General features: G+C 48.5%; 1 protein-coding gene across 5 annotated transcripts in view; it reads right to left on the bottom strand.

The window, feature by feature from the left end:
* CARHSP1 (calcium regulated heat stable protein 1) overlaps positions 1-24,104 on the bottom strand; it is a 36,325-nt gene extending 12,221 nt beyond the window's left edge. The window contains exons 1-4 of one of the 5 annotated variants that reach the window (XM_032197504.1): positions 24,012-24,104; positions 22,457-22,720; positions 3,400-3,592; positions 570-692 (exon numbers count right to left, since the gene is read on the bottom strand). In XM_032197504.1, coding sequence (XP_032053395.1) covers positions 570-692; positions 3,400-3,572 — 296 coding nt within the window. In that variant the 5' untranslated portion in view covers positions 3,573-3,592; positions 22,457-22,720; positions 24,012-24,104. Of the gene's footprint in view, positions 1-569; positions 693-3,399; positions 3,593-12,587; positions 12,703-16,186; positions 16,386-20,283; positions 20,358-22,456; positions 22,721-24,011 lie in introns of those variants that run through there. The other 4 variants (XM_032197500.1, XM_032197502.1, XM_032197503.1 and 1 more) reach the window with 4 other exon arrangements.
* Positions 24,105-25,096: the final 992 nt, after the last annotated feature.

Raw genomic sequence — 25,096 nt, 5'->3', positions numbered from 1 at the left:
GTTTTAGACTGGAGAAAAAAAATGAGGAACTTGAAAAGTTCAATTTTTCAGAAGGTATATTCAGAAGTGATAAATCTGTGTTCAAGGAAAAAAAGCGGGGGTACTAATGAACCTGTTAACAGAGAAAGTTTAGCCATAAGCTGCTTGAGACCGAAGCTAGGCAAATTACTTTTCTTAACAGTGAAGGTAATTAACCTTTACTTTAGTAATGATACAAGCAGTGCAAAAGTAAAAAGTGAATTTTCAGTGTCAGAAAACTTTAAATTAAAGCAGGGTACGGCCTAGATGATTTGCTTCACATAAATGCAAGCTTCTTTGTTTGGGTGAAATCACACAGCTTATTCTAAGAGATCTAACAGGATCATCTACAAGTTCTCAACTGAACAGATTTATAATAGTACTGGCAGTCAGAGATTATGCTGTTCTTTTTCCGTAACATCCACAGAACTGCTCTGTGCTAAGATAAGGGTGACAGATTACAAACCATTCTTGGCACGTGATGTGTCACAAGCCTTCCATAATCAAGGCAAACTGGAGCTCCAGCTTCCTCAGTGACCCGGACAACTTACTCAGAAATGTGTACGAAGATGTCAGGTCCTCCATCTGCGGGGGAAATGAAGCCATGGCCTTTGGAGCGACAGAAGCATTTGCAGACACCTTTGTAGATGGGGCCCTCCGATGCTCTCACAGTTCTGCAAAAACATAGCAGACAGAGCAGTTTGTTGCTGAGTGGGGACGTGACAGCTTCAGCTGCAGCATGTCTAGCAAGGCAGCACAGCCAAGTCCCTGCTTGCTCCCCAGTGAGTGTGTTCCTCTGCAGCAACTGTTCACTAGTGTCAGGCTGCACACGTTCTGCCTGTAGCCTTTTGAAAGTGGGATAAAAGCGATGAAGATGTTGGCTAAAATTATAATCCATCAGTTGCCATCTTGAGTCCATCTACTGCATCGTCCTGCCTTTTCTCAGACACTGTATCTGAATGTAAGCATTTTATACATTATAGGAGTTCTGGCAGTCCAGTGTACATCTGGGTGCTGTGTGCACTTCCAGAAGCTTACAAATAAGCGTGTGCATGTGCTATGGAGAGAATGCAGTGCATGAAGGCACATATGAATGTCTCTGTATGTATGTACATAAGTACACGCACACCCTTCTGCAGGCAATGTCTGCTGCTATCCTGCCAAACTGGGATCAGTGAAGTCAGTATTTCACCTCCTACCGACTCCAGCAGGCTAACTGGTATGGACAACACCCATACTCAGGGCTGATCTCTTAATCCACTGTCATGAGGCTTGTGTTTAAGATGACACTGATTTTAGACAAACCCTTTGGATGACTTACCACCATCAAGAAAAACAACTTACATGAACCCATCCTGACAATTGTGTGATTAAATCCCTTCCCCCCCCGCCCCATTAAATATACTGAATCTTCAGAGATCCAAATTCAGTAATTAACAAAGCCAACTGTCTTAGACATCTTACATAGTTTACACGGAGGAGTTACTAAATCAGGACCTTCTTGCGACATGATTATCCAGTAAGTTACTTCCATGTTAGAAGATGATTTCTGTGGGACATTTTTAACCAAACCCTCAGTAAGAGATTGTGGTGTTACTGGTTATATGCATTGAGACAGTTTTGAGATTACTTCCATAAGGTTTCAAGTTTCCTGAAGTCTTAAATAATTAAAAAACAACAACAAAAAACCAGCTCTGCTGCAGAAGTTATATTAACATTAAAGAAATTGGAGTTGAAAGGGTTAAATTTCCATTAAATCATTTCATTTCCAGTTCTATAAAGCTGTCGACACACCTGACCCCCCCCAAGTGCTCATTACACAGAAAAGCACTCACTGCCCTAAATAAGCCATTAAAGCTCAATTGCATCTTTCAAGGAGACAAAGCACTGTGAAGGATAAGACCCCACACTTGCTAATGAACCAAAATTAAATAATCCCACTGAATAATAAACCACTGCCTGGCACATTTGCCTTTTCCATACAACTGTGAGGCTAGGGCTCACTTAAGCCTCTTGTTTAAAGACTAGACTACAAAAAAAAAAAAAAAAAAAAAAAAAAAAAAAAGCATTTTGATTTTCAGGGTTAGCAAATACAGCAAGATTCCTACACTAATTAATGATTAAAGAACTATGGGAGCAAAATAACCAAATTCTTTAATTTTGTAGGAACAAGACTAAGATTAACAACTCAGAAGAATAACAAAGAGTTCGTCAGTAACACCACTGAGACAAGCTAGTCTGGAACTGGTTTTTAAGGTCAATCCCAATTATCGAGTCCATTATGTTCTTTTCAGCAATATACTTTCATTACAAAGTTTATGGTATCTGAAGCCTTTCAGAACAAAGTAAAATTCTCTTCTGCTGCTGCGTTTTCACCTCATTTTGAATAGAGAGATGACACAAAGCATCACTGAAATTTATCCACACATTTTTAAATACCGCTTTTGAAGAAAAAAGCTGGGTAAAACTGCAAGGAGAAAAAAAGAGGGAAAAAACAAATAAACATGCCAACTAAATTATGTAGCACAGAACAGGCTAGTTGCTGGGTTGAGATCTTGTTTCTAATGTTTCACTGAGCACTGCCAGACCACCCATACACAGAGGTAACTGTAGGACTGTGCCAAAGACACAAAGGATTGACCAGAGCTTCACGCTGTACCTGCAGACAGGAAAGCTTGGGGAAAGCTTACCTCTGCTGTAGGATCACCATCTCTAATGACTGCAAATAGCAACACACCTTGTTCTACGAGAAACTACGTAATTTTACAGAATCAAAGAGATTAGCCTTCATATCTTGAAAACCAATGCATTCTTTTACATGTCTGTTTGAACAAACCCCAGATGTTAAAGCTGCATTAAAAAGAAATGAGCCCTCTGACAAGTGCCATGGTCATGAACCAGCCCTAGAATGTGACCTGACTGATGGCAGCACAGGTGTCAGGGGTGAAAGAACTAATCCTTCAGGGGTGGTGAAGAGATTAGGTCAAAGGAGGAGGTTGGGCTGATAAAGAAACACTGTTGAATGATGGGAACTGGTCCACCAAGAGCCTCAGCTCAATGCACAAAGTGGAGCAAAACTTCAGACAAGAGGAATCTGTTTTGAAGAGCCTCAGTATATTTTCCTCACCCTCTAAATCTCTAGTCTTAAAGAGGGGAAAATACTTTCAATATTCTTTACCCAGAGTGTAGAAGAACTACAGGCAATTTAGACTAACAAATCTAGTAGGATTAGAATACTGGGGGGGGGAAGAAAATAGCAGTAAAATGCCAAAGCATCTTCCAGACACAACGAACTCCCCCCCCCTTCACCCTGGTGAAAGCAATCTGCCCAGAAGCAAACATTTGGCTGTGCCTACTAAATGCAGTTTCCCCAATACTCACGCTGAAAATGTCCTGGTCCGCCGGGTGGGCAGCGGACTGGGAATGAGGTACCCTCTCATGGGAGACGGGGAGCGATCTCTTGTCCTGCGATTTTCAGGCAAATGAAGGGAACTGGGTGAGTGCACAGAGGAGGAGGACTGCTCCAAGGTGGGTGAAGTGGTGTCAGAAGACATTCCTGACGCCTGAGAAAAACCTAGAGAGAGGAAGAGATCTGACTTAGCCCAGAATGGAATTTTTCATATAAAGTCACAAATTCTTCAGCTTAGGATTTTGTAAGAATATGACTCATTTCCTGCAGACGTACATGCAGACATAGTTGCAGCAAAATCTCCTGCTCTGTGTCAGTGAGTTCAATTTGTTTATTTTTTTAGAGAGCTCACGGCTTTTGTAAACTGTAGAAGGCAGCTCCACTGAAAACAGATCAATTTGCAGCTAACCCGAGGTATTGTGTTTTGTTTCCTCCTGCCTCCCTTGCAGGCAATGGCTCCCAAAGCAGAGCTCAGCCCCAACATCAGGCATCAGCGTGCCCCAGGCAGGCCAGGTTTGACAGCACTGCAAAGCCTCCTGTAAGTGCACACAAACAGGTGCTACAAGAAAGAACCACCACAAGAAGAAATGCAGGAATACAGGCTACATCTCCACTGCTGGAGGTTATCTTCACTGTGCAATCACCAGTGCTAACTTCATTCACTGTGGCTGCTGCCCAGCTATTAGCACACCTCCAGCACAGCTTGTAACACCTTCAGCTCGACTGGAAGATGAAAATGACACAAGTGCTCTTTAATTCATTTCAGCTGGGGTCAGACAGTTAGTTTACTCTGCCAGGGATGGGGAATGTGTGAAGCCAGCAGAGCTGGAAGGCAGTGGCTGACTGCACGGAGGTGAACACGCCGGCCTGCAGACCTGGCAGACACCACAGGGTGCTTTGGGGGCCTACGTCTGCTATGGTCTTCCTACAACTACTCTGTGAGTGCATTTGGACTCCCCACTACCCAAGCCAGACTTCCTCTTATTCACGTCCTAGAGCAGGGGAAGAAGGTCCCTTTCTCAGCACAGCAACAGTGACACGTGGCTCATCGCACAGCACGCAAAACCCAGAATCCATGAGAAACAGCAGCACTTCTGCATACGCTTACAGGTGTAAGCAGGGACAGATAGAAGAGAAGTAAATCAGCACTGCTCTGCTATTACTGTGCAAGGCCCCTTCCGATGTGGAAGGGGAATAAGCAATTCAAAATTAACCTATAACCCACCACATTCTTATTTAAGAAAATCTAAAAATAACTGGATGAGTTAGCAAAATATGTAGTGATCTGGGTCAAGAAAATAGCACGAAGGCATGAAAAGCTGTCTTTAGGGCCAATAGTCTCACTGAACTGCCATCTCTCATCACCATTTTGCACCCTCCTTTCCACACCCACACTCCCCAGCCCATGAATTATGGAGTGGATCCCTCACACAACATTTGACATGAAGCCTTCTTGTCAATGACAAATTCCCATTACTTCTTCCCGAAACTAATAACTAAAATTAAAAAGGCCTCTTAAGAATGAAGTCACCAGGGAACAAAGGCTTTTATGTTTAATTGTTCAGGGTGCTGAGAAGGTGGAAGTGGATAGTCATGTTCCCTCGTGTACCAGCTTGAGCTTTCCACCCTGCTCTCAAGCACAACAGCTCAGCTGGAAACAAAAGCATGGCTTTAAATTGTTTAAATACGGATGGCATTTGCAATCCACTCAATAATGCCCTGCCCAGCATTACGGCCAACATTCAGCTGCGACCAAGAGGATAACACCAAGGGGATGGGATTTTCCAAACCTCCTGGAAAAAGGCTTGCTGCACTGGCTGTACGTGGAAGTCTCATCAGAGTTTAGAAGGCCTCTGCTCTGGGCATCTTGCTGTCAATGAAAGCATGCTATGAATTTGCAGGACTATAAGAAGTTGCAGGAAAAAAAAATGAACAATTAAAACCGCATTCTGACAACTCAGCACCTGATCTGAGCTTTTGCATGAGTGAGAACGCAGCTTTCACAGAACCACACGCTTTCTCTCATCTAAATATAAAGCAGCTCATCAGGTGATGAGCAAAGTGCAGATCTCTTCCCCCGTCTGCAGCAGGGTAGTCAAGCCAACCACAAAGTGCTGTCGGTCCCCATCCTAAAACAAGGGCAGAGAGGCAGAATTTTCCCTCCTTTCTTTACAACACAGATGAGCCACAAATATTTACAAACAAAGCAGGCTATAAGGATTTAGAAGAGCGCTAACTTAGGCGACTGTTCCCATTTATGATAGTTTGTGCGTCCTCTGCTCTGTAGACACAAACTAAAACGTGGTGTGGAACACGAAGCACTGTTTCGCTGTACAAATAGCCTTTTGTTCTCTGCCCACAGCCCTGGCAGATGAACAGCCTCGTAACTTCGGCCCCACGAGCCCCTGACCATGACGGGAGCCCTGTGGGGGCGGACGCGTGGAGGCCGCAGCTGGAGGCCGCCCGCCCACCGCAGCGAGGGGCACAGCTCAGGGACAGGGCAGGTGCTGGCGAGCGGCTGTAGGAAGCCTGTGGCTTAACCAAGGTCTGCTATTTTAGCTTATCTGTTACCATGACGTTGTACGTGCACGGATTCACCTGACGGCATTCCTGAAGGAGCAGGAGCGCTGCTGAGGAGACGCCGGGGCTGGGCCGCGTTGACACGGGAAGCCACCAGCAAATGCCCGAACCCAAACCCGCATCCCCAGGCCTCCCGGCCTTCCCCTCTCCTGCAAGCCTCGCCTTCCAAATGCAGCTACCAAGAGCTTTCACAGAGGATTTTCTGATGTTGTCTTAGGCTCTGAACTGAGCCCTGCAACGCAAGAACCGCCCTCAGACAGCTCGCTACAAGCCCTCCTCAGCAGCACAGCTTCCCCTCTTCGTCACTAGCTGAGCACACCTATTTTGCACACATCGTTCACCAGCCCAGCATCTCCCACCCCGTTTGGCTTTCCTCCATCCCTCCGGTCCAGCCACAACCCTCCACCTCACCATGGTGATGAGGATGTGGCACGAACCCCACGCAGAGCCAACAGAGCGCCCCAGCTGGCCTCCCCCGAGCAGCCGGAGCTCTACAGCAGCACCTCGTTGCTGCCCAAGGCTGAGGCTACAGCAGAGATGAGGGACACTCAAGACAGTATCTGCCTTCTCCTCGAGCCAGCAAAATATTTACCTTCCAGCACTTGCAGAATGAAAGCAACGTGACGCAAGGTGGTGATATTTTCAGGCTCCCTACTTCAGGAAGCTCTGACCACACACCACCCTAGCCTTACGTCTGCCCGTATTTCAACATGCGGTGCGTATCTTTGAGCAACACAGATTTGTTGTTGTTGTTATTTAAAAGCTGTAGGAATGCGCCACTCTAAAATATAAATTAAATACACCCTGGAAGCATCATGGAAGTAATGGGCTAATATAGCATTTCAAAGCTTTTTTTTTTTTTTTAAAACCACACTTTTTTCAGAAAAAGTGGCCAATGTTTACACAAAGAACTCAGAATATCATCTGTAACTGGTGACCTACAAAGCACAAGTTGCAGTACATGCAGGAAAATAATATGAAAATTTTCTATGAAAATATAAATATTTCCATGAAAATGATATGAAAATAAGAAGGTTGGTGGCACGTAAGTGCCACTGTCATTTCTCTATTTATCTATACATCGGTCTTCAATTTTGCTTTAAATCTACCCCATACCACTAAAAGTACCCCAAATATAGCTGTACGGGGGAAGTTAACTGTTCTGAACGGCACCCCAACACCACCAAGGAAATCCAGTCTGACATTCGATTAAAGGAATCGCCTCAGAAAAAGCCAGAATGGATAGGACAGGGTGCCAGGCTCTGGGCAACCTGTCTACAAACAGTTTCCTTTTCACGCAACAGGCATCACAACACAAGCAATACTTTGGAGACCCATCCTGCTCCAGAGCACGCTTCCCAAGCAGCGCATCCCTCACCTTCATGCGCTGAAAGCAGAGGCACACGGACACTGCTCCTCCCTTTACCTTGCTCTGATGAATGTGAGGGCGCTGAGCTCCCAGCGGTGCCCCCGCTTCTTTTAAAGCAGTACCTGGCACCTCTCCCAGGCACCTGATCCCGACTCCCCCGCAGCACCAGACCAGTTCCTTGCCAAAGCAGCTGAGGCTAACTCAGACCCCAGAGCCCAGGAGGATCCCCCCACCGCAGAGCATCACTGTGATCCTCCTGCGTCACAGAGTTCAGCACTTACAAAACACGCAATTATGAAACAGCCGGGTCAGAAAGCTTCCCTTTCCAGCTTAGCTTGCCTCACCTATGACCAACTTTCCACAATTAATACTGGCATTTCAATTAACACAAACGCAGAGCAGTTGCGACACACGTGTGATGTGTCAACACAGGGGAGTATGGTATAAACATTATGGTTTCAGCAGGATGCAGGAGAGCGTGCACAGTGATGACCTGGCAGTTCAGAGAAGCCAGGACATTGCCCAACTGTCCCCACGTCCAATAAAAGCCTAATTATGAGGTAACCAAAATACAACTAGGAAAATTCCTAGTGCTCATCTACACATGCAGATTAGTTTGGATTAGAACAGGGGTGAGTTTAAGCAGCAAAAGCTATTCACAGTCAGCCCCAACAGCCGGCACCCTTTCCCCAAACGCTGTGGCTGCCCTCGTGCTCCTCAGGACTCGCTGAGTCCTGGAGCAGAGCTGGTGGGGCAGCACAAAGCAGCCCCACACAGCCCAGGCCACAGAAAGGGGTGGCAGGGGAACCACAGCAGCAGCAGCCCATGAAGTACAGAGGAGGACTTCTTACAGGTCACCACTTTGCACTGTTCACGTAAGCAGCCAGATCTACTTTTTAAAAAATGCATTTTGGTTAAGGATCAGAGCGGACAGTTGGATTAAGTACACGTTTCAACTGGTTTATGGTTATAAAGAAGGCCATACAGTGATACCCCGTGTGTCATTCTGTCGAACATACTGGGGAATCAAGACCCTCTCTTGCTGGAAAGCCAGTACTTGCTGGGATTGATACTGCTTAAGCTTCTTGCTCCCGACTGCCCAGCACACCGACAGCCAGGGTTCTTCACCTGCAAGCACACGCAGGAAGCTGTACCCAGCTGAGTGTGCCAGCTGCCACAGCTGACAGCACTCACTAAGATTTGCCTGAAGGAAGAGCACACAAATTAACAAGGTATTGAACTGGGGGGATGGAAAACTTTCCCTGGCTCATGGCCAGCTTGGAAGAGCAACGACAGGTCCTAGATGAACATCCTGCTCTGGGCACTCTCCCCAGCGCAGCTAGTGGCAAGGACAAAGACAAAGATGACATTTTATGCCATGCTTTTCCCCCAGTAACATGCACTTCTTGTTGGAATCTGCTCCAACTCCCTTCTGGTTGTTACTATTCATGCTAATTGGTGCATGCTGATCAGAAGCAAGTGCTGCCCACTGACTTCAGTGCCTGCACACACACATTGGCTACTGGTAAGTATTTAAATAACTGTTACCTGCAGTGCTAACAACTTTGCTTTGCTGTAGTACAACCAAATTGTCCAAGACAAGGCAGGGACAGCAGGAAGAAGGGTGAATCTCACCAGCACTCAGCATACCTGTGCTGTCACAGCTGCAGGTACAAGGCCATGAGAACAGTACAAGGAAAGCATGAACACAGCAGGTACTGCCCCAGCAGCTCTGAGAGTCCCTGCCTCATCAGCTGGGGAAAATGCTGCAGCACTGCAAAGAGCAGGCCCCTGGCATTGCCAAGCTAAGGCTGGAAGGGGCTGAGCTGCTGTCTGCACGGCGTGAGCCAGTCCTGCACACAGAAAGCCACTCCTGAGGGGTGAGCACAGGCACCTCCATTGCTCAACTGCATCACGCAGTGGCCATGCAACCTTTTCTGAGGTGGCATTCAAACCCACGGTAAGTCTGAAGGCTGTGCATGCAGCTTCACTCCCTTGCTCATGCAAATCCATTCATGCAAATCCCCGGGTTACAGAGCGCTGTGCCTGAAATACGTCTGGGGGGCAGATGTGTGCACTGGCCCTGCATTGCCTGCAGGCTGCCTGCACCTGGGAAGGACACCACAGCCTCTCACCAGCCAAACACGGTAGCACCAGGTGGGAGCCACCACGGTGGGAACAATAATGCCCTCCTGCATGCTGCTGGGCAAGCCAAAGGAGCAGACTTCAGCCAGTCCGAGGCACAACTGCTGGCAGGTCATAAATCACCATTCCTGGACTACCAAACCGTGACGCTGAGCCAGCAAAAGCCCAGGGTGTGACATCCAGCACCTTGCCTCCCCTTCAGCCTGCCAACTGTTCTGTGTGAACCACCAGCCTACAAACCCAATGGTTTCTGCAGCAGCGCAGTGATGCCGTGTCACAGAGCTGCCCAGATACTTGCTAAATCACTGCCAGGCCAAGAGCAGCAGCACATGCATCAACGCCCAAAGCTCTGCTCCAGCCACTCTTCTGGAGCCAAGGACATGACAGGAGTACACCAACAGTATGAGCTGGTTTATCCAGGCAGAAGTTAGTCTTCGGGTGTCTCACGCAGGCTGTAATAAAGGGAAGGCAAACATGAAGAGAGATCACAAAGAGACTGCAGTCACAGAGGGAACAGCAAGAAGATTTTCAGTCTGACACTTGTGGCTGCCTAGGTCAAAGCGTAAGGTGAGCACACTGGGTATTTACCCTCAACATGTTTCCAGCATCCTATGGTGTACAGCTTAAACAAATGCTAAACTGAAGGTGACACAGGGGTATTTAACAACATCCTATCAATTTTTTCAGATCCCTCCAGAGCCCACACAGTCTTTTAGCACCCACAGTATCCTGTGGCAAAGAGCCCCACAGCTCAACTATCACATGAAATAAACATCTGCTTAGAGGACAGTGAAGGGAAGCTCCTCTTACAAAGACATTACGAAAGAACAGAGCTCAGAAGACAGATTAGCAAATAAGGTAAGGAAAGGCAAGGGAAGGGAAAGGAATAATACACACCAGACAATAGAGGCATTAGCTCAGAGCAGCACACAGGGAAGGGTGCAGGCTTATTCATAAATCAAGCCTTAAATTTTCAACCAGAAGAGTCACAAATGGTGACAGACAGAAAAAGGGGCTACAAGCTTCTTTCTGTTCTTTTCCCCCACTTTTAAACTTCCAACTACCAAAGAAAAACCTTATGACTTTTTAAAACATCTTCGGATTTCTAAATCACCCCCGATTTGACACTTGAATGGTTGCCATTACTTTTCCTTAGACAATAAGCCCTACTAGTATTAAATGCTTCTAAAGAATCCGCTCGTCAATGATTTAGCTGGTTTTGTGTGGACCAAGCCCAGATATTATCTATTCAATGTTTCAGGGTCTCCAGCAAAGTGCCACCGTGCTGCTCACACACTAGCCTAGCCTCTTGCCCCCTCCATCACACCTCAATTAACAAAGGCTGAGAACTTTGTTCTTGGATAGCAGAGGCAATATTTAATATATCTCATCCTATTCTTGCTAAACAGGCATCAAGAGTGCTGAGCTTCTGCCCTTCCCAGATGAAGTACAACACGTGGCTGAACAGGGAGCAAGCATCTTCCTTCCAGCACTTGCTTTTGAGCTCTGCAACTCAGCTCTTCCTGAAGGGCTTCTGCAAGCCTGAAGCTGTGTTCCTGCCATTACTCCCATCCAGCACGTCCCATGCGAGTTTATTCCAAGATTTATTTAATTTCAGCAGAAAATATTTATACCAAAACAGGAGTAATCTCTCTTAAAGTGTCTGAACAACTTAGCGCTCATCTACAAGGCAAATGGCCTTACGCAGTGTCGTGCTGTCGTAGCCTGGTTATACATATGTAAATCCTTCCGTGCTTCTGAGAAGTTCTCCTTTCAGCCTTCTCACATCACAAAACTTCAACCACGATTACGGGTAAGTTTGTTCATGTGCAACTTTGAGCCTTTTAAGGCTACTGAAATCCCCTGAAATATTTATGTAGCTCAAGTGTTTCTCAGAACAATTAGTTCACTGTTTTCTCCCTAATCAACATTTTCAACAGGAAAAAAACAGATCACATTAGAGAGCTCTATAACCATGGAAGTTTATGAGGCACACAAGTATTGCCAAAGGAAAAAATACTCCTCTGAGGATATTCCATCTGCCAGCATTACAGCAAGAGGCACGTTGTAGGGCACAGAGTAAGAAACCACTCACAAATGACTCAGTCCTCAAGGCACCCACAGACCCCAGACTCCTTTTTGCCAGGCCTGGCTCTGTTTTCTGTTATCACCCTCCAGTCTCAGCGCCTCACAACCCTACGCTTCATTGCAAACACAGCAGGTTAGAGGAGTGGGCTGGTAACAGAACAGGAACCCTGCTCCCCCCAGAACACTCACGCTTCATGGTGGCTTGTTCCCATTCAGCTAACAGTTCTGCGAACATGGAACAATCAGAGCACAAGTGAAAAAAAAAAAATTAGAAGGTCAGAAAACACCAGGAAAGGCTTAAAAAGTTCAATGTGCAAGAGCAAGGGATGATCTGGCGCATCCAGCTCGGAGCAGGATTGGGGAATGGCTGGTGTGAACCTGCCCCAGGTCCGAGAGAGCTTTGCGATGTGACCCTGAGGCACACACCTCGGTGTCCTCGCTGCCTCAGCCCCTGTAGCAGCACTTTGCAGCAGCAGCGCTAGGACTGGCCACGTCCCCACAGACCTCGGGACACAAAAACCTGCACAAGCCCAAGAGCTCCGTCCAGCTGATGACATCCAACTGTGGCACCCAGTTCGAACCCGGAGCTGGTCTCACTGCAGGCTGAGCCCTTCCCAGGACCTCCAGTCCTCAGGCCGCCATCTCTTCAGGCAGCAGCAGTGAGGTGCAGCAAGGTGCCTGCTGCAAGACCACAAAACTCCCTGCCAGCAGTCCCACGCTCTTTGCTGAGAAGTAGATCAAGGCCACGGATCCTCACGCTCTGGGTCAGGGAATACAGCTCGTGCTCCACCAGGAGGTAACTTGGTAACACTGATGAAGCACTTCATGCTTCCTTCTTGGCTCTCAGGCTGAAATTGTCTCAGCTCATTTAAAATTTACAAGACAAGCACTACAGACATATACACACTCCACAAGTCTTATTTTTCTTAAAAAATACATAACAAACCACTTGCAAAATAGAAAACATTTTCATTTTACCTTATGTCTAGCTAGACCTCTCCTCAGCTCTGTCTGGGCAGCACCACCAGCCTCACAGCGAGCTGCTGCTGTCGATGGATCTTTGTGGTCCACAGCGCTGCCAAACAGGTAGTGCCTATGTGGGGTAATCAAATCTGTGATTATATGAGTAGTCACAGAGCCACAGCACACACCCACTGCGCACAGCCTCCCAGGCTGCTTCAGAACAGCAGCCACTTCAATAAACACCTTGAGCCCTTCAGGACCCAGGTGTTATACAAATCCTCTGCCACATCCCTTTGGCCAGCAGTTTGGGAAACACAGCTGATAGCACCCTGTAGATTTCTAGGGGGGAGAAAAAAGAAAAAGAAATCTCTTCAGTCTCAAAACCGTCTGGCAGTACTGGCAGTCCGGAGTCCAGTAGGTCTCCTGTAGGCAGTGTCCCGCTGTTATCTGACTGATGACAAAATGGACCTGCAGAAGTTTCATTGCTTTCACTCGGATTACCATGCGTGCAAAAACGAGTTTTTCTTGCTCAGCAGATCCACTCTCTGCATTCAGAGCCAGTTCAATGACAAAGGGAATGGTTTTGTGCTCTACAGCCTGCAAAATCGCAGAGCCAGCACAGGCATGTGGATTTCATGTCTACTTACGCATCAACAAAACTATTTACCACGCTCTGATTTTGAGAGCCACGGCTCCAGTGATGTGCTGGAAACGTACGGAACAGGACAGAGCTGTCCAGAATCACAGATGCTGGAAGTGTTATTTATGCCTACTGAGCTAATGCTCAAAAGCTAACGAGACAAAGCTGGGGAACAGGCAGCACATGCTTTTCAGGGAAGGTACAAAAAAAAGTAAGGAAGATTAAAAAACATCAACTGATACAGTCAGAGAAAAAGCAGACAAATCCTGACATGTATGTCCTTCAGGTAGGAAGATAAAAATCCATACAAAAGAACAAATTTAACAGAAAATCGTGCTAGCCCCCGTATTGAAGCAGTTATTATCCCAAAGAGCCGAGCAGACTTCAGTGCAAGCACAGAGGGAACAGGCAGACAAGCAGAGTGAACACTGCACAGGACAACTGCTGGGAGTGCCTTTATGAAACTCTCTTGATTGAGCTCACCCATCCAGCCACATGCCAGCAGTTACGTGCCCTTAAGAAGCCAGTTGTTCCCAATTTGCTCACTGGGAGCAGATAGCAACCTCCCCACGCGTGCAGCCCCACACGCCAGTGACAGCGGAGGAACCAGACCTGCTAACGTGGTGCCAGGGTGGGAGAAGCCAATAAACCAGCCAAACCTAGATAACCAAAAGCACTGAGCAGGGAACAGCCCACGGATTACTGCAGGAGAGCTGACTCCCTGCTTTGGGGTCACTTGAGACCAGGTTGCAATGGGAAGATCTCCCATCCCTGTCCCTTGGGCAGTGCGGGCAGGGTGCAGGCAGCAGGGGGCTCAGACAGAAGGCTGGCTGCCCACAGGGACAGCTGAGCCCCAAAACAAGCCTTGCTCCTGCCTTCCACGCACACCCAGAGTGCAGGGCGAGCAGCCCAGCCATAAGCAACCCACAGCATCCACAGCACGGGACATGCCAACAGGGCTCTCGGGGAAAATCTTTTTGGACACCCATGACCTGCAGCCCAGCGCACCCCGCTCTGAGGGCAGGGACCCGCACACAGCCTTCGCTTTGGCAAGCAGGCAGGAGCCACACTTGCAGCCAGCAGAAAAGGGCTGCTGGGGTGCTCTTCTCTACAGCAGCCCCGTGCACACAGTGCTGGGTGCAGCTCCTCCTGCCCACGAGTGTTTGGCACTGTGTGTGAAGGCCTGCAGCAAGCCTGGAACCCAGCAGCATCCAAGAGATGTTTGAGAGCAGTGAGGAAACAAAGGCAGGGAAGTGCAAAGCAGCACGTTATTTTGTCCAGACCAACGTTTTGCATGAAGCCTGATGTTACAAATATAGGAAACCTCAGGTAAGCTCGCACATCTGCCTGCCTTGAGAGCAAGCCACAAACCCAGAACAAGTCACATCACGGCACTGGGAAACCGTGAGCGCACGTGTCTGGTGGCCTCACCCTGGTCTTGGTGGCCAAGGGATCCCGGGCTGCACAGGTCCACATCAGCAGGGCGAAAGATGATCCTCAGGGTCTGTGCCAGTGAGGGAGGCAGCACTGCAGCCCCGCCACACCAGAAGCTTAAGAACAAATCTAACTAGATCCCAGATCCCTGTTGGACCAGGCTCATGAGTGTTCGGCAAAAAACTTCTCTCCCAACGGGGCTGCGGTAAACACCAGGACAGCTCTGCACTACCCGTGCTCCTTATTTTGCCCCTCTGGGGGGATTTCCAGGACAGGTTTGGCTGCAGAAAAGACAAAGGTACTGAAGGGAGGGAGAGGTCAGCGCGTGAAAACGCAGGCAGCAGTACGTCAACACCGTAACGCCAGGATGCTGCCAGGTGCAGCCCCGGTTGGCTCCAGCAGCAAGCTGCCTCTCCCAAAGTCCTGCTGCTGTGAGTAAAAGACATTGCATCACATCTCGTGTCCCCAGGAGGGACCTTTCTGGCCTAAATTTTGCACTGGGAAAAATAAAAGAAGGGGGAGAAAAAAAAATAAGCAGAAGACAATGGAGTTGCATGGAACATTAACAAGAAGTTAATATTTATCATCTAGAACCTTTGTTCTATGTGTCCGAGAGAGTAATTTTTAGGACCCTGCCAAGGTCCTTGGAACAGGAAAGGACCTTGCAAAGGCAGCTCCTCTGCATGGAAAAAACATGCATAATTATTAGAAACTTTTCAGACCTAAGATCACTTTGCAGACACTTTCCATAACACCACAGAGCAGAAAGCAAACACAAATATTCGCTCTATTCACTCTTTCCTCTACTGGTGAAAAGAAAAAGCCAACACATGAAAAACTTTCAGAACTACTCCTACCAGTCTCCATCAGGAAGAGGCTCCTTGAAAAGGCAATCGCCACATTTCACAATCCTGGTTGTTAGATTTCCTCCAATTACTGAAGGAACAAAGTCACGATCTACACAGCCCAGCAGAGTTTGCCTGTCCCGGCTGCCACCCACAGCAAGCCGGCGGGCAGGGCACGTCCCTGCCTTGTGGGCCGGGTGAAAAGAGCCCAGATCATTTGTTTACTCCGCGGCAACAGGTATAAGCTCTGTAAACAGGACATTCTCTTGCATTGTGGCTTTTTTTTTTTTTTTTTTAAGCAGTTACATTTCCTCTTTCAAGTAATTGTCAAGAAGTTGCAGTCACGACTGTGGTTTATTCTAATCGAGCAGCTGATGTAACCGAAAAGAAGCAAATGCCCCGGACCAGCTTTCTCAAATCGTATCACACAGAGAAAGCCACCAGACAATCACCAGGAGGGCAGGAGCTCATAAAGCAATCTAGTCCCTATTGCTAGAGTGCCTTGGTCAACTTGCCTGGCTGTGCAATGCAAAGCAGACATTAAATGTGCACTAACATCAAAACAAGACTCCTCCCCGCAGCTAGAAAGGCAAGATTTAATGACTATTTCCCGGGCAGCCTTTGAAACCGCACGGGCAAAGAATTGGAAAGCCTGGGGAAAGCAATGCTGGCAGCCCCCCAGTGCTGCAGCCTACCTGCTCCTTACGCCAGCAGTCAACGGGGTGGGCAGCCCACGAGGTCCCACCCTAAGCAGCAGCAGCATGGACTTGGCTTTTTTTCTTGGGCTCAGCCTTAGCTCTTAAAGCCCCGCCGCCTCCAGCCGGCTGCTGCCCATGAGGCGTGGCAAAGGATCAGGGCGGTTTAATATTCAAGGAAAAGCGCTGGGTCAAGGCTCTCTGCTTTCCTCTGCCCTGCACAGAGCGTGCTGTGATCAGATCGGGCACACAGCCATCGCGGGAAGGAGCAGGGCCACGCAACGCGGCGCACGCCACCGTCCCTGCTTTTTCCAGAGCGCTGTACCGGAGCCCTCCTCCACTGCAGCGCTCTCAGTGGAAAGCCACCCAGGGGTGTACACAAAACAACGGCAGGTTATTTCGTTTCCTCAGCGCCTTTTCACCTCCAACATCTGGTCACCTCTCGAAGGCAGGCTGCAGCTCAGTCCCAAGCTTACCTCCCCAGCCCCAGCTGCTCTGTGAAATGCCTGCCCACAGGGCAGCAGGCAGAACGATCCCCAGAACCGCCCCACGGGAACCCAAAGGCCACGGTCACATTTACTGCCCTTGAATCACCCTGGTATTTAAACAGTGCTCGAGACCTTCACCCTCTCTCCAGCTCCTCCCTGGAGAAAGGCAGAATTCACGGCAAGCATTAGATGAGACTACGGAGCCTAACACGCTGTGGGTCACAAATTTTATGTCCATTTCCCTACTGAGGCTGCTACTCAGTTTCCAAATTGCATCCATAATGCAGCAACCTCTTAACACCAGTGTCATTACTCCCCAGAAACTCAATCAGTTGTTAAAAAGGATGTCTTGGGTTACTTTATTATTTATCTCTATCTCAAATTAACCCAATGAGAAAAGCAGCAGTGCAACAGCCTCAGGCCAGCGCAAATACAGAACGAGCAAACCTCTGAAATCAGTCGGATTATAGCGTCAGGAGAACCACTGGAATAAAAGCAGAAGTGGGATGGGGTATTTCAGGCTGTTTAAACCCTGTCCATTAGTGTGAGGTCAGGCTCCCAGGGCAGAACCCACGCCCCATTTTCCCGTAAGCCCTATGGCCAAACCAGAGAAGATGCGACTTGACTTGCATGGTGTTTTACAGCTTCCCCGGGGCAGGGCAAACAGAAGCATCATTTTAATGCATTCCACATGGCCTACAAATAACAGAAATGAAAGCCAAGTAAGTGCCTTCCTGCGCCACGCAGAGAGGGAACGCATCAGCTCGGGTCCTCTCCCACCTGCACCTCGCAGCTGACACCAAAGCTGGCCCGGTGCTCCAAGGTGCTGCCACGTGACGGAGCGCTTCCAGCTCCTGGCCCTTCACATTTTTTTTTCTTAGTAACCAGCTGAGTGGGGAAAAAGCAAAGTCTGCCTCCAAGTGAGCTCGCTCACGCTTGTTTACAGAAAACCTTGCTCCACGTAAGAGGCAGCTGTTTGTTCTCAGGAAGGGGAGGCTGTGCAAGGAGCCACGCTGCAGCAGGGAGCGCTGAACGCCGCTGTGCACAGCACCGTCTTTGTTACTGCACAGGCACCGCTCAGCGCCTCCCTCAGCGCTCTTCCTCCCAACCTGGGCTACACGACACAAGGTACATCCGCACGCCCCTTGGGAACGACGAGAAGGGAAGAATCCTGAACCCACCTCCTCGCTAGCAGAGGGCGGCTCAGAGGAACAGAATTACACAACTGAAAGAGCAGAAAGCAGCGCGAGGCGTAGCTGCTTCACGCAGCTCCGAATTCCCCTCTGCAGCCCCCAGAGACAGCCCAGCCAAACAGCAAGAACGGAAACAAGCTGGTCAGGAGGCAGAGGAAATTAAGATTACTGAGCTGTCGAGGGGGCTGCCTTGTACACGGTGGAAAGACAATACTAGACTGAGACAGACGGAAGCAAAACAACTATGTCTACCCTGCTCCGAGAGAAAACAGGCAGATGAATGCTTCCTATTTTCCATTTTATCTGAGCTATGCTGTGGAGTAACATATCATGCAAACACCACTTTGTATCTCTCAGTTCTCTCCCGTATTTCAAGCTGATCCATTTTGTTCTCCACTACAACCTGTTGCTGGAATCAAGAGTTGTGTGTGTATTATTTTGGGGTTTTTGTTTTCTGTTTTTTTTTTAATTGCACAGGGAGGAGTAAAAAAAAAAAATAAAAGGCAGAACATTTCATTGCTTTTCTGCTCGCCAGAGACTGCCAGCCCTCGGCAGCACGGAGCCCTGCTCCCAGCCCCACTGCCCAGCAGCCCCAGGTGAAGGCAGCTCCTGGCCCCAGGGCAGGGCTGTGACCACCACACACAGGACTCGCTTACATCAGGAGGAAGGTGACAGATTTTGCACTTTTCCATACTAAATACCTGTCCCCAGACTCTCTCAGAAACCCCCCAGATGAGGGGCAGACCAGTCACCAACTCTTGCCACCAGTACCCAGAGTATCTGTCAATGTAGCTTTGAACTGGTTCAGCCTCATCATATTTTGCTAACGTTGGGTCCTCAGCAGTCTTCCCTCCTTCATGTTTTAAGCAGTTACCATCCCTCCCCGCTGAGTCTATCCCACAGGCAGTAATCCAAAAATGGTTCCTGGCAGAAATATAGGTCAAATACAGATGAAAAGTGAAATCAGCAACAACTTTCCCCCTGAAGCCACTCCAGCCACGACCAGCCTGCTGGCCGGTTTCTCTTTTCTCACATTCCTGAACAAGACTACTGCCATACCCCCACCTCCACACACACGTTATCACACCGTAGCGGTAACTTGACCGCTGTGGTTTAGCCTTTCTAATTCCCTCTTAGAAATTACATCCACCGGCTCTTCCAACATCACGCACCTCTGCCCTCCAGGTTCCCCTCACCCCTCTGCACTCACCCACCAGCGACGTGTGCCTGGGGACCGTGCTGAGCACAGAGATGAGCAGCGAGAAGTCAGCATTACCTCGCTTTATCAGGCTGCTTTCAAATTATTTGCATGCACATATTTCTGCGTGTATGTGCACACAAGTAAAGGAGAGGATGTTGCTGCTGGAAATAAATACACCCAGGGGCAAAGCTACAGCGAGTGACACCTGGGGCGGTGAGGGGGTGGCTGCGGCCAGAAGCAGGTGCACAGGACGTGCAGGGACAGAGGTGACACAGCAGCGTGGGTGCTGGTGTCACACACGGGTGCCCTAACGCACACGGGGGCAGCAGGACCAGCTCCAGCCCCGGTGCTGCTCCTGCAGGAGCTGCGTTTTGTCTCCTTTTGCTCCTCACGCAGCACGTGAAAATCCCATCGCCACAGGACTGGGACATCTTTCCTACGTTTCCTTTGGCACACTCAAATTCTGTAAATGCGTCAAGTCTTCCAATATGAATACCTGTGGGGTTTTTGTTTGTTTGACAGTTATCCTTGCCACATGTTAGCACGGCCTCTTCAAGTTTGCTCGGTGCTAAGCCATGCCAGCGGCAGCACACGGCACCGGCCGGCCTCAGAGCACCCAGCTGAAGGAACAAGGGGCGTTTGTCATGAGGTAAAAAAAACAGAAGGTGAGGCTTAAAAACACCAGTCGAAAAAAAAAAAAAAAAAAAAAAAAAAAAAGGAACCTTTCAATTTCTCGAAAAATAATCAGCAGCAGCACGTCAGAGCAGCTTTAAAACGTTCCCAGGCTCTCAAGGAAATCACAGCTGGCACCGCTGAGGGCTCTGCAAACACTTCTCAGAAGCGGCTCGGCAGTTCCAGCACAAACAGCGTCCCGCAGAACTTCGCATCCCCGCCCTGACCGCCGGGCTCGGAGGCACGGCTCCAACGACGAAGCTGGGAGGCTTCTCCCCGAGAGCAGGGAGGGACAGGGACAGGGACAGGGACAGGAACAGGGACACGGACACGGACCAGGAGCGACCCAAACGCGGCCGGGCTCCCCCCGCCCCAAACCCGGCTCCGAAGTTCCGCGGGGTCCCCTCAGCACCCGACCCGTCGCCACCCGCCCCGCAGCCCCCCGGGCACCACCTCTCCGAGGGGCAGCAGGGGGGCGCCGAGCCCCCGGCCCCTCTCCCCCCTCCCCTCCCTCAGGCGGCCGCGGCCCCGTTCGCCGCTCACCTCCCCTCGGGCAGGACGGGCTCGGCACGGCCGCGGCGGGCCCCGCGCTATGAGGCGGGTGGGCAGGGCCCGCGCCCCGCCCCGCCCCGCGCCTGACGGGGAGCTCCGGGGCGGCCTCGCTTTTGCCCATTTCGTGGGTTTTTGGAGCGGGTTTTGGCCGCCCGGAGGGCGCGCACCGCACCGGCGGAGGTTGTGGCTGGTGAAAAGAAGCACGCTGGGGAAAAGAGTGAAAAGGCAACAGTGGAGAGGAGAAAGGCTGAGAGCTGCCCAGGCTGAAGGAGAGCGCTCAGGGAAACCTTACTGTAGCCTCTCGTTGTGTAAAGGGGGCTGTGAGCAAGTTGGAGAGGGGCCCCTAGGCAGAAATGTTTGGCCACGAGGGCGGCGAGGCCCTTTTCAGGCTGCCCAGAGCTGCGGGTGCCCCATCCCTGGCAGTGCCCACGGCTGGACGGGGTTGGGGCACCCTCAGCTGGTGGGAGGTGTCCCTGCCCATGGCAGGGCTGAAAATTGATGGTTTTTAAGGCCCCTTCCAACCCAAACCATCCCGCGGCGTTATGAAAAGTGTGCTAAAGAAAGGCCGATATGGGCAGAGAGGCTGGTCAAACCCGATGACTTTCCAGAATAACCCTGGTAAATCTTCCTCGATTTTGCAGTAAGAAGGATGAGCAACTTGGCTGTGGTGCCAGCTGATGAGAAAGCACCTGCACGTGCACTTAGTACAATCATTTGGATGCGTTTGAGGTCTGCATGAACCAGAGCTGTGCAATCTGCCACAGCAGGGCCTGAAGTGGAGCTGCAGCAAGACAACTGATGAGACAACACAGGATAGTTACAAGGACAGATGCTCAGTTAATCGTCACAGACTCTCCTAGGAAAGCAAGGATGACTGAATGATGCTGCATCAGAGAAGCGGCTGTCTTCATCCAGTGTCGTCACCAGAGACCAGCACCAGTTTCAGAGTGCAAGAAGCTGGGCTACAGGTACTACTCATGATCCTCAAAAGATCATTTCAAAGCAAGGTGCATCCACTTATGCCCCAAATTGACATAGATCCTTGTGGAACCTGCAAATTATGCAGAGCTATTATACACATGATTTCTCACCAGTCACCTCACCATGTGAACCAAGCCAAAAACACCATCCAATCTGTTTTCTTGGCTGGCCGGCATAAGGGGTAGAATCCTGGAACAAGTTTTAGCCGTGCTTTTATTTGCGCACAATTTTCCTAGCTGATAATAAGCCACAATACTTTAGAGCATGGTTTCCAGAAGATCACTTAGACACTGAATTATTGTTGTTGTTGTTTTCCATTTATAGATACCAGACAAAGCACGTACTTGTATCATTACAAAGGTAAGATTTACAGAAGGCAGAAGTATACAGACTTTTAGCCAACCATAATCAAATAAGAAACAGCACTGTGCAACTTGTGGCAAACTGCCATAAACAAATAGTGACAGGGCTTCCTTTTTTTTTTTGGGCAGGGGGAGAAATAAGCAAAAGTCCCCTAACAGAGTAGCCAGTGCTTTATCTTAGGGGTCTAGGGGAAACTGCACAACATGAAGTAATCATCTTTCTATGTCAACCACAAGGTCTTCTTTCAAAGTATCTTACCTCTCTGTGTTCTTACCCCTCTGGAAGATAAACAGTGATAGGACTGATGACTTCTCTTGCTTCAAATATTAATTGTATTCCTGGAAATCTTTTCTGTTTTGCTTTGTGTGGCCAGACTGACTTTTTTTTTTATAGGTGGAGGAGGTTGAAGGGAAAGCATTACGTAAGTGAGCACTGTTCAGAGCAATTCCTCCAGGCACATGGGCTGGGATTAAACCCATGCTTTCCTCAAAAGTTCTGAGTTGTCCCTCTTCCTTTCCCCTCCCTCTCTACTCTTCCCAAGCATATGTGCGCAACATGTGGGAGATAATGCAACAATGTATGTCCACAGTCATGAGGCTGTTTTTTTATATTGGATTCTGGGTTTGGGGGACTCCACGTGAGTGTGTGTACATGCGTCACAGTTAGGAAATGCGATTTTGCCTGCTGCTCTTTCCACCAGCTGCTGCAAACAGAGAGGTTCCAGCATCCCCCTGAACTCTGACCTGCCTCCCTCTCCTTTTCCTTTCCCCCAGAACAATTAAATCATGACCAGTTAATCATCTTCAGCTCACATGCCTACCTTGCTCTCTCCGTTGCTGGCGTGGGGTGGGCAGCAGGGCAGCGTTGGCTCCTTTCCCAGGACACGGGCAGGACTGGGAACCCTGCCCAAGGCCACTGTTGTCAGCGTGGCCCAGCAAGGCACAGCTCACAGCTAGAAGGAGGGCAGGTGGTGGTCCAGAGCCACTGGGTTCTCCTGCATCTCTCCTTCCCTGCTGCCTGGTCCCCTGCTTACTGAGACATGGCTCTGGGCTCCTGCAGGGACTGAGCACTCCCCTCAGCAATCCTGACAGGGAAAAAAACAGAAGGATTTCTTGATAGCATAGCATCATTATACCACTTTTCATTCATTTAATGCAATTACTTACACAATTTGAGACAAGGAAATGAGTGTGTAGGGGGGAATGTATCAGCTAATGTGATTCATTAGTAACGGTGGGTGAAATACGTCCCTGCGCAGTGGCAAGGATGAGGTGGCTTGAACAGGTCTTCAGTGGTTAGGTGGGTGCTGGTGCTCAACATGCTGTCCACCACTATTAGAACAGCATAAGTTAGTCTGGAACAGCTCACACACCACAAAGGCAATCCTGATTCCCAGTTCCTGCTTCTGGACCAATTTTTGGCACTACTTCATCTACAAGATATGGTTGGCACAAGCACAAATAGTGTAGGCTGGACATGAATGAATTCTGCCTGGAAATAAGAAGCAGGCTTTCAATGATTAGATTAGATTGTAGCAGAGAATAATAGGAGGAGAAATACTCTTAACTCCTTTGAGATATGAGTGTTCAGATGTGTTCAGAGTGCTCTGTTCCACTTTATGGTCTCATGTCCAGTCACAATGCCATCTGGAAATTGAGCATTGCAACAGCAATGTGCCAAATTCAAAGTATGCAATCCAGCTTTCACTTAAAGCTGTTTACTCTACAACTGGATAGAGTCATTCTATTTTATAAGATCCATTTTTTCATAGCCAGTATCTGACAAGTTATTATATGCTCTCACTATCTTAATCATCTGTAACTTTGAATCATGCTTTAGATTGCTTCTATTCAGTTTGCAGAGCGTAGGAATTGAGGACATCTTTCCTATTCTCAGATAAATCATAGCAGCAGGATCAGGGAAACAAAATGTTCTTAAAGGTACATAAATCTCCTTCCATGGATAGGATTTAGAATTCAGGTAATGCTAATTACAGATAAAAATAAACTTGCAAACGCTTTACATATTTGAAATGATGAAAACAAAGGCCCAAATTGTCATTTGATCATCAATAACACAGCACAGCAAGAATAGCACTAATGTAACCTTCGCAACAAGAACTTATCCTAACATCTTTCCACCTTTCCCTCGCGCGGAGGATTTAGCCCCCAGATTTAGTTATCGTATCCAGAGCATTTTTAATAGCATGATGCAAGATGAGTCCCACACAGACCCTCACAGCCAAACTTGGGACTCTATACCACGGACAAGGAGTAAGTCGGCTTTCCAGTAAGTTGGCCCTGGGTTGTAACCACCTCTCCCATTTTATACTCTGGGAAGGTGTGCCAAAACCCTACCAAAGAGCTATCACTTACCTCTTTACGTGGTAAATAGCGAGAGATGGCGTGAGCTGGCCTCTAACAGACTTATTTTCTTATGGTCGTTCTTCCTTTTCTTAAACAAAAACATTCCCAGGCTCCTCTGCCCATGATTTGCATGTCGGTGAAATTCAGTCATCTTTACTGGGAAGGGAGGGACTCTGTACCAGTGCAGAAGTCATTAGTGAGCAGCTTGGCAGGAAGACATATCCATCAACTCTCTGCCTTTGGGTAATTTTTTTCTCTTGCCCAGCATGTCTTCAGGTTCTCCTTCTAAAGAAAGATTATATTACAAGCAGCAGAATGCCTTAGATGGCTTACAGAAAGTGGCATTAGTGTGAAGTAGAAGACTATTTCCTGTTGAGTGAGGGCACATCTTTTCTTCGCAGAGGATTCAGGACATCAGGCAACTTCCCCTTCGCTACTGGCTCCTGGTTCTCACCATCACGTTCTGCTACAAAGGAATCTTCCCCTTTGTGGCAGATGCCAGGAATTGTTCTATGGCCACATTCCCACTGACTGACACAAGCCTATCTGAGCCCTGTGGACCCTTGATTTTTAGTTGACTGGGAAATATGGGGATAATATGGTTTTTCCTTCCACTCATGAAATGCAGAGTAACATATTTTTAACACTTAGTTAAAGAATATGAGGGTTCTTTGACCTTTTTTCCTCTTCAAAGACAATCTGAGATGAGGGAGGCTTCTGAAGCAAGGTATAAATAACTTAAAGGGAAATGATTCATTCAATATATAAAGCTTGGAACACTGCTAAAGGAAGAACAGAAGGATTTGGGAGAAGGGGAAGAAACACTTTAATTAAAAAACAGTTCAGAGACATCTCACCTTTGTGCTAGTGTAGCAAACTGCGTTTAGAGATGGGTGAGGCTTTGGCTTCACAGGCCTCGGGCAGTTCTGTCCTGCACTTCCAGCATGTTGTCTGCAGTGCTTGGAACAAAGCAGCCCAGGTCTGGAAGCGAGGAAACCTTTGCATCCGAATGCAAGTCTTGCAGACTTCCTTTTTCATACCTTCAGTTGCTTAAGACAAACAGCGACCCATTCAACTAAATGAGGACTCCTATT

This window comes from Aythya fuligula, chromosome 15 (assembly GCF_009819795.1).
Source record: "Aythya fuligula isolate bAytFul2 chromosome 15, bAytFul2.pri, whole genome shotgun sequence".
Taxonomy (NCBI): domain Eukaryota; kingdom Metazoa; phylum Chordata; class Aves; order Anseriformes; family Anatidae; genus Aythya; species Aythya fuligula.
This window is presented reverse-complemented; position numbering and strand designations above follow the sequence as displayed.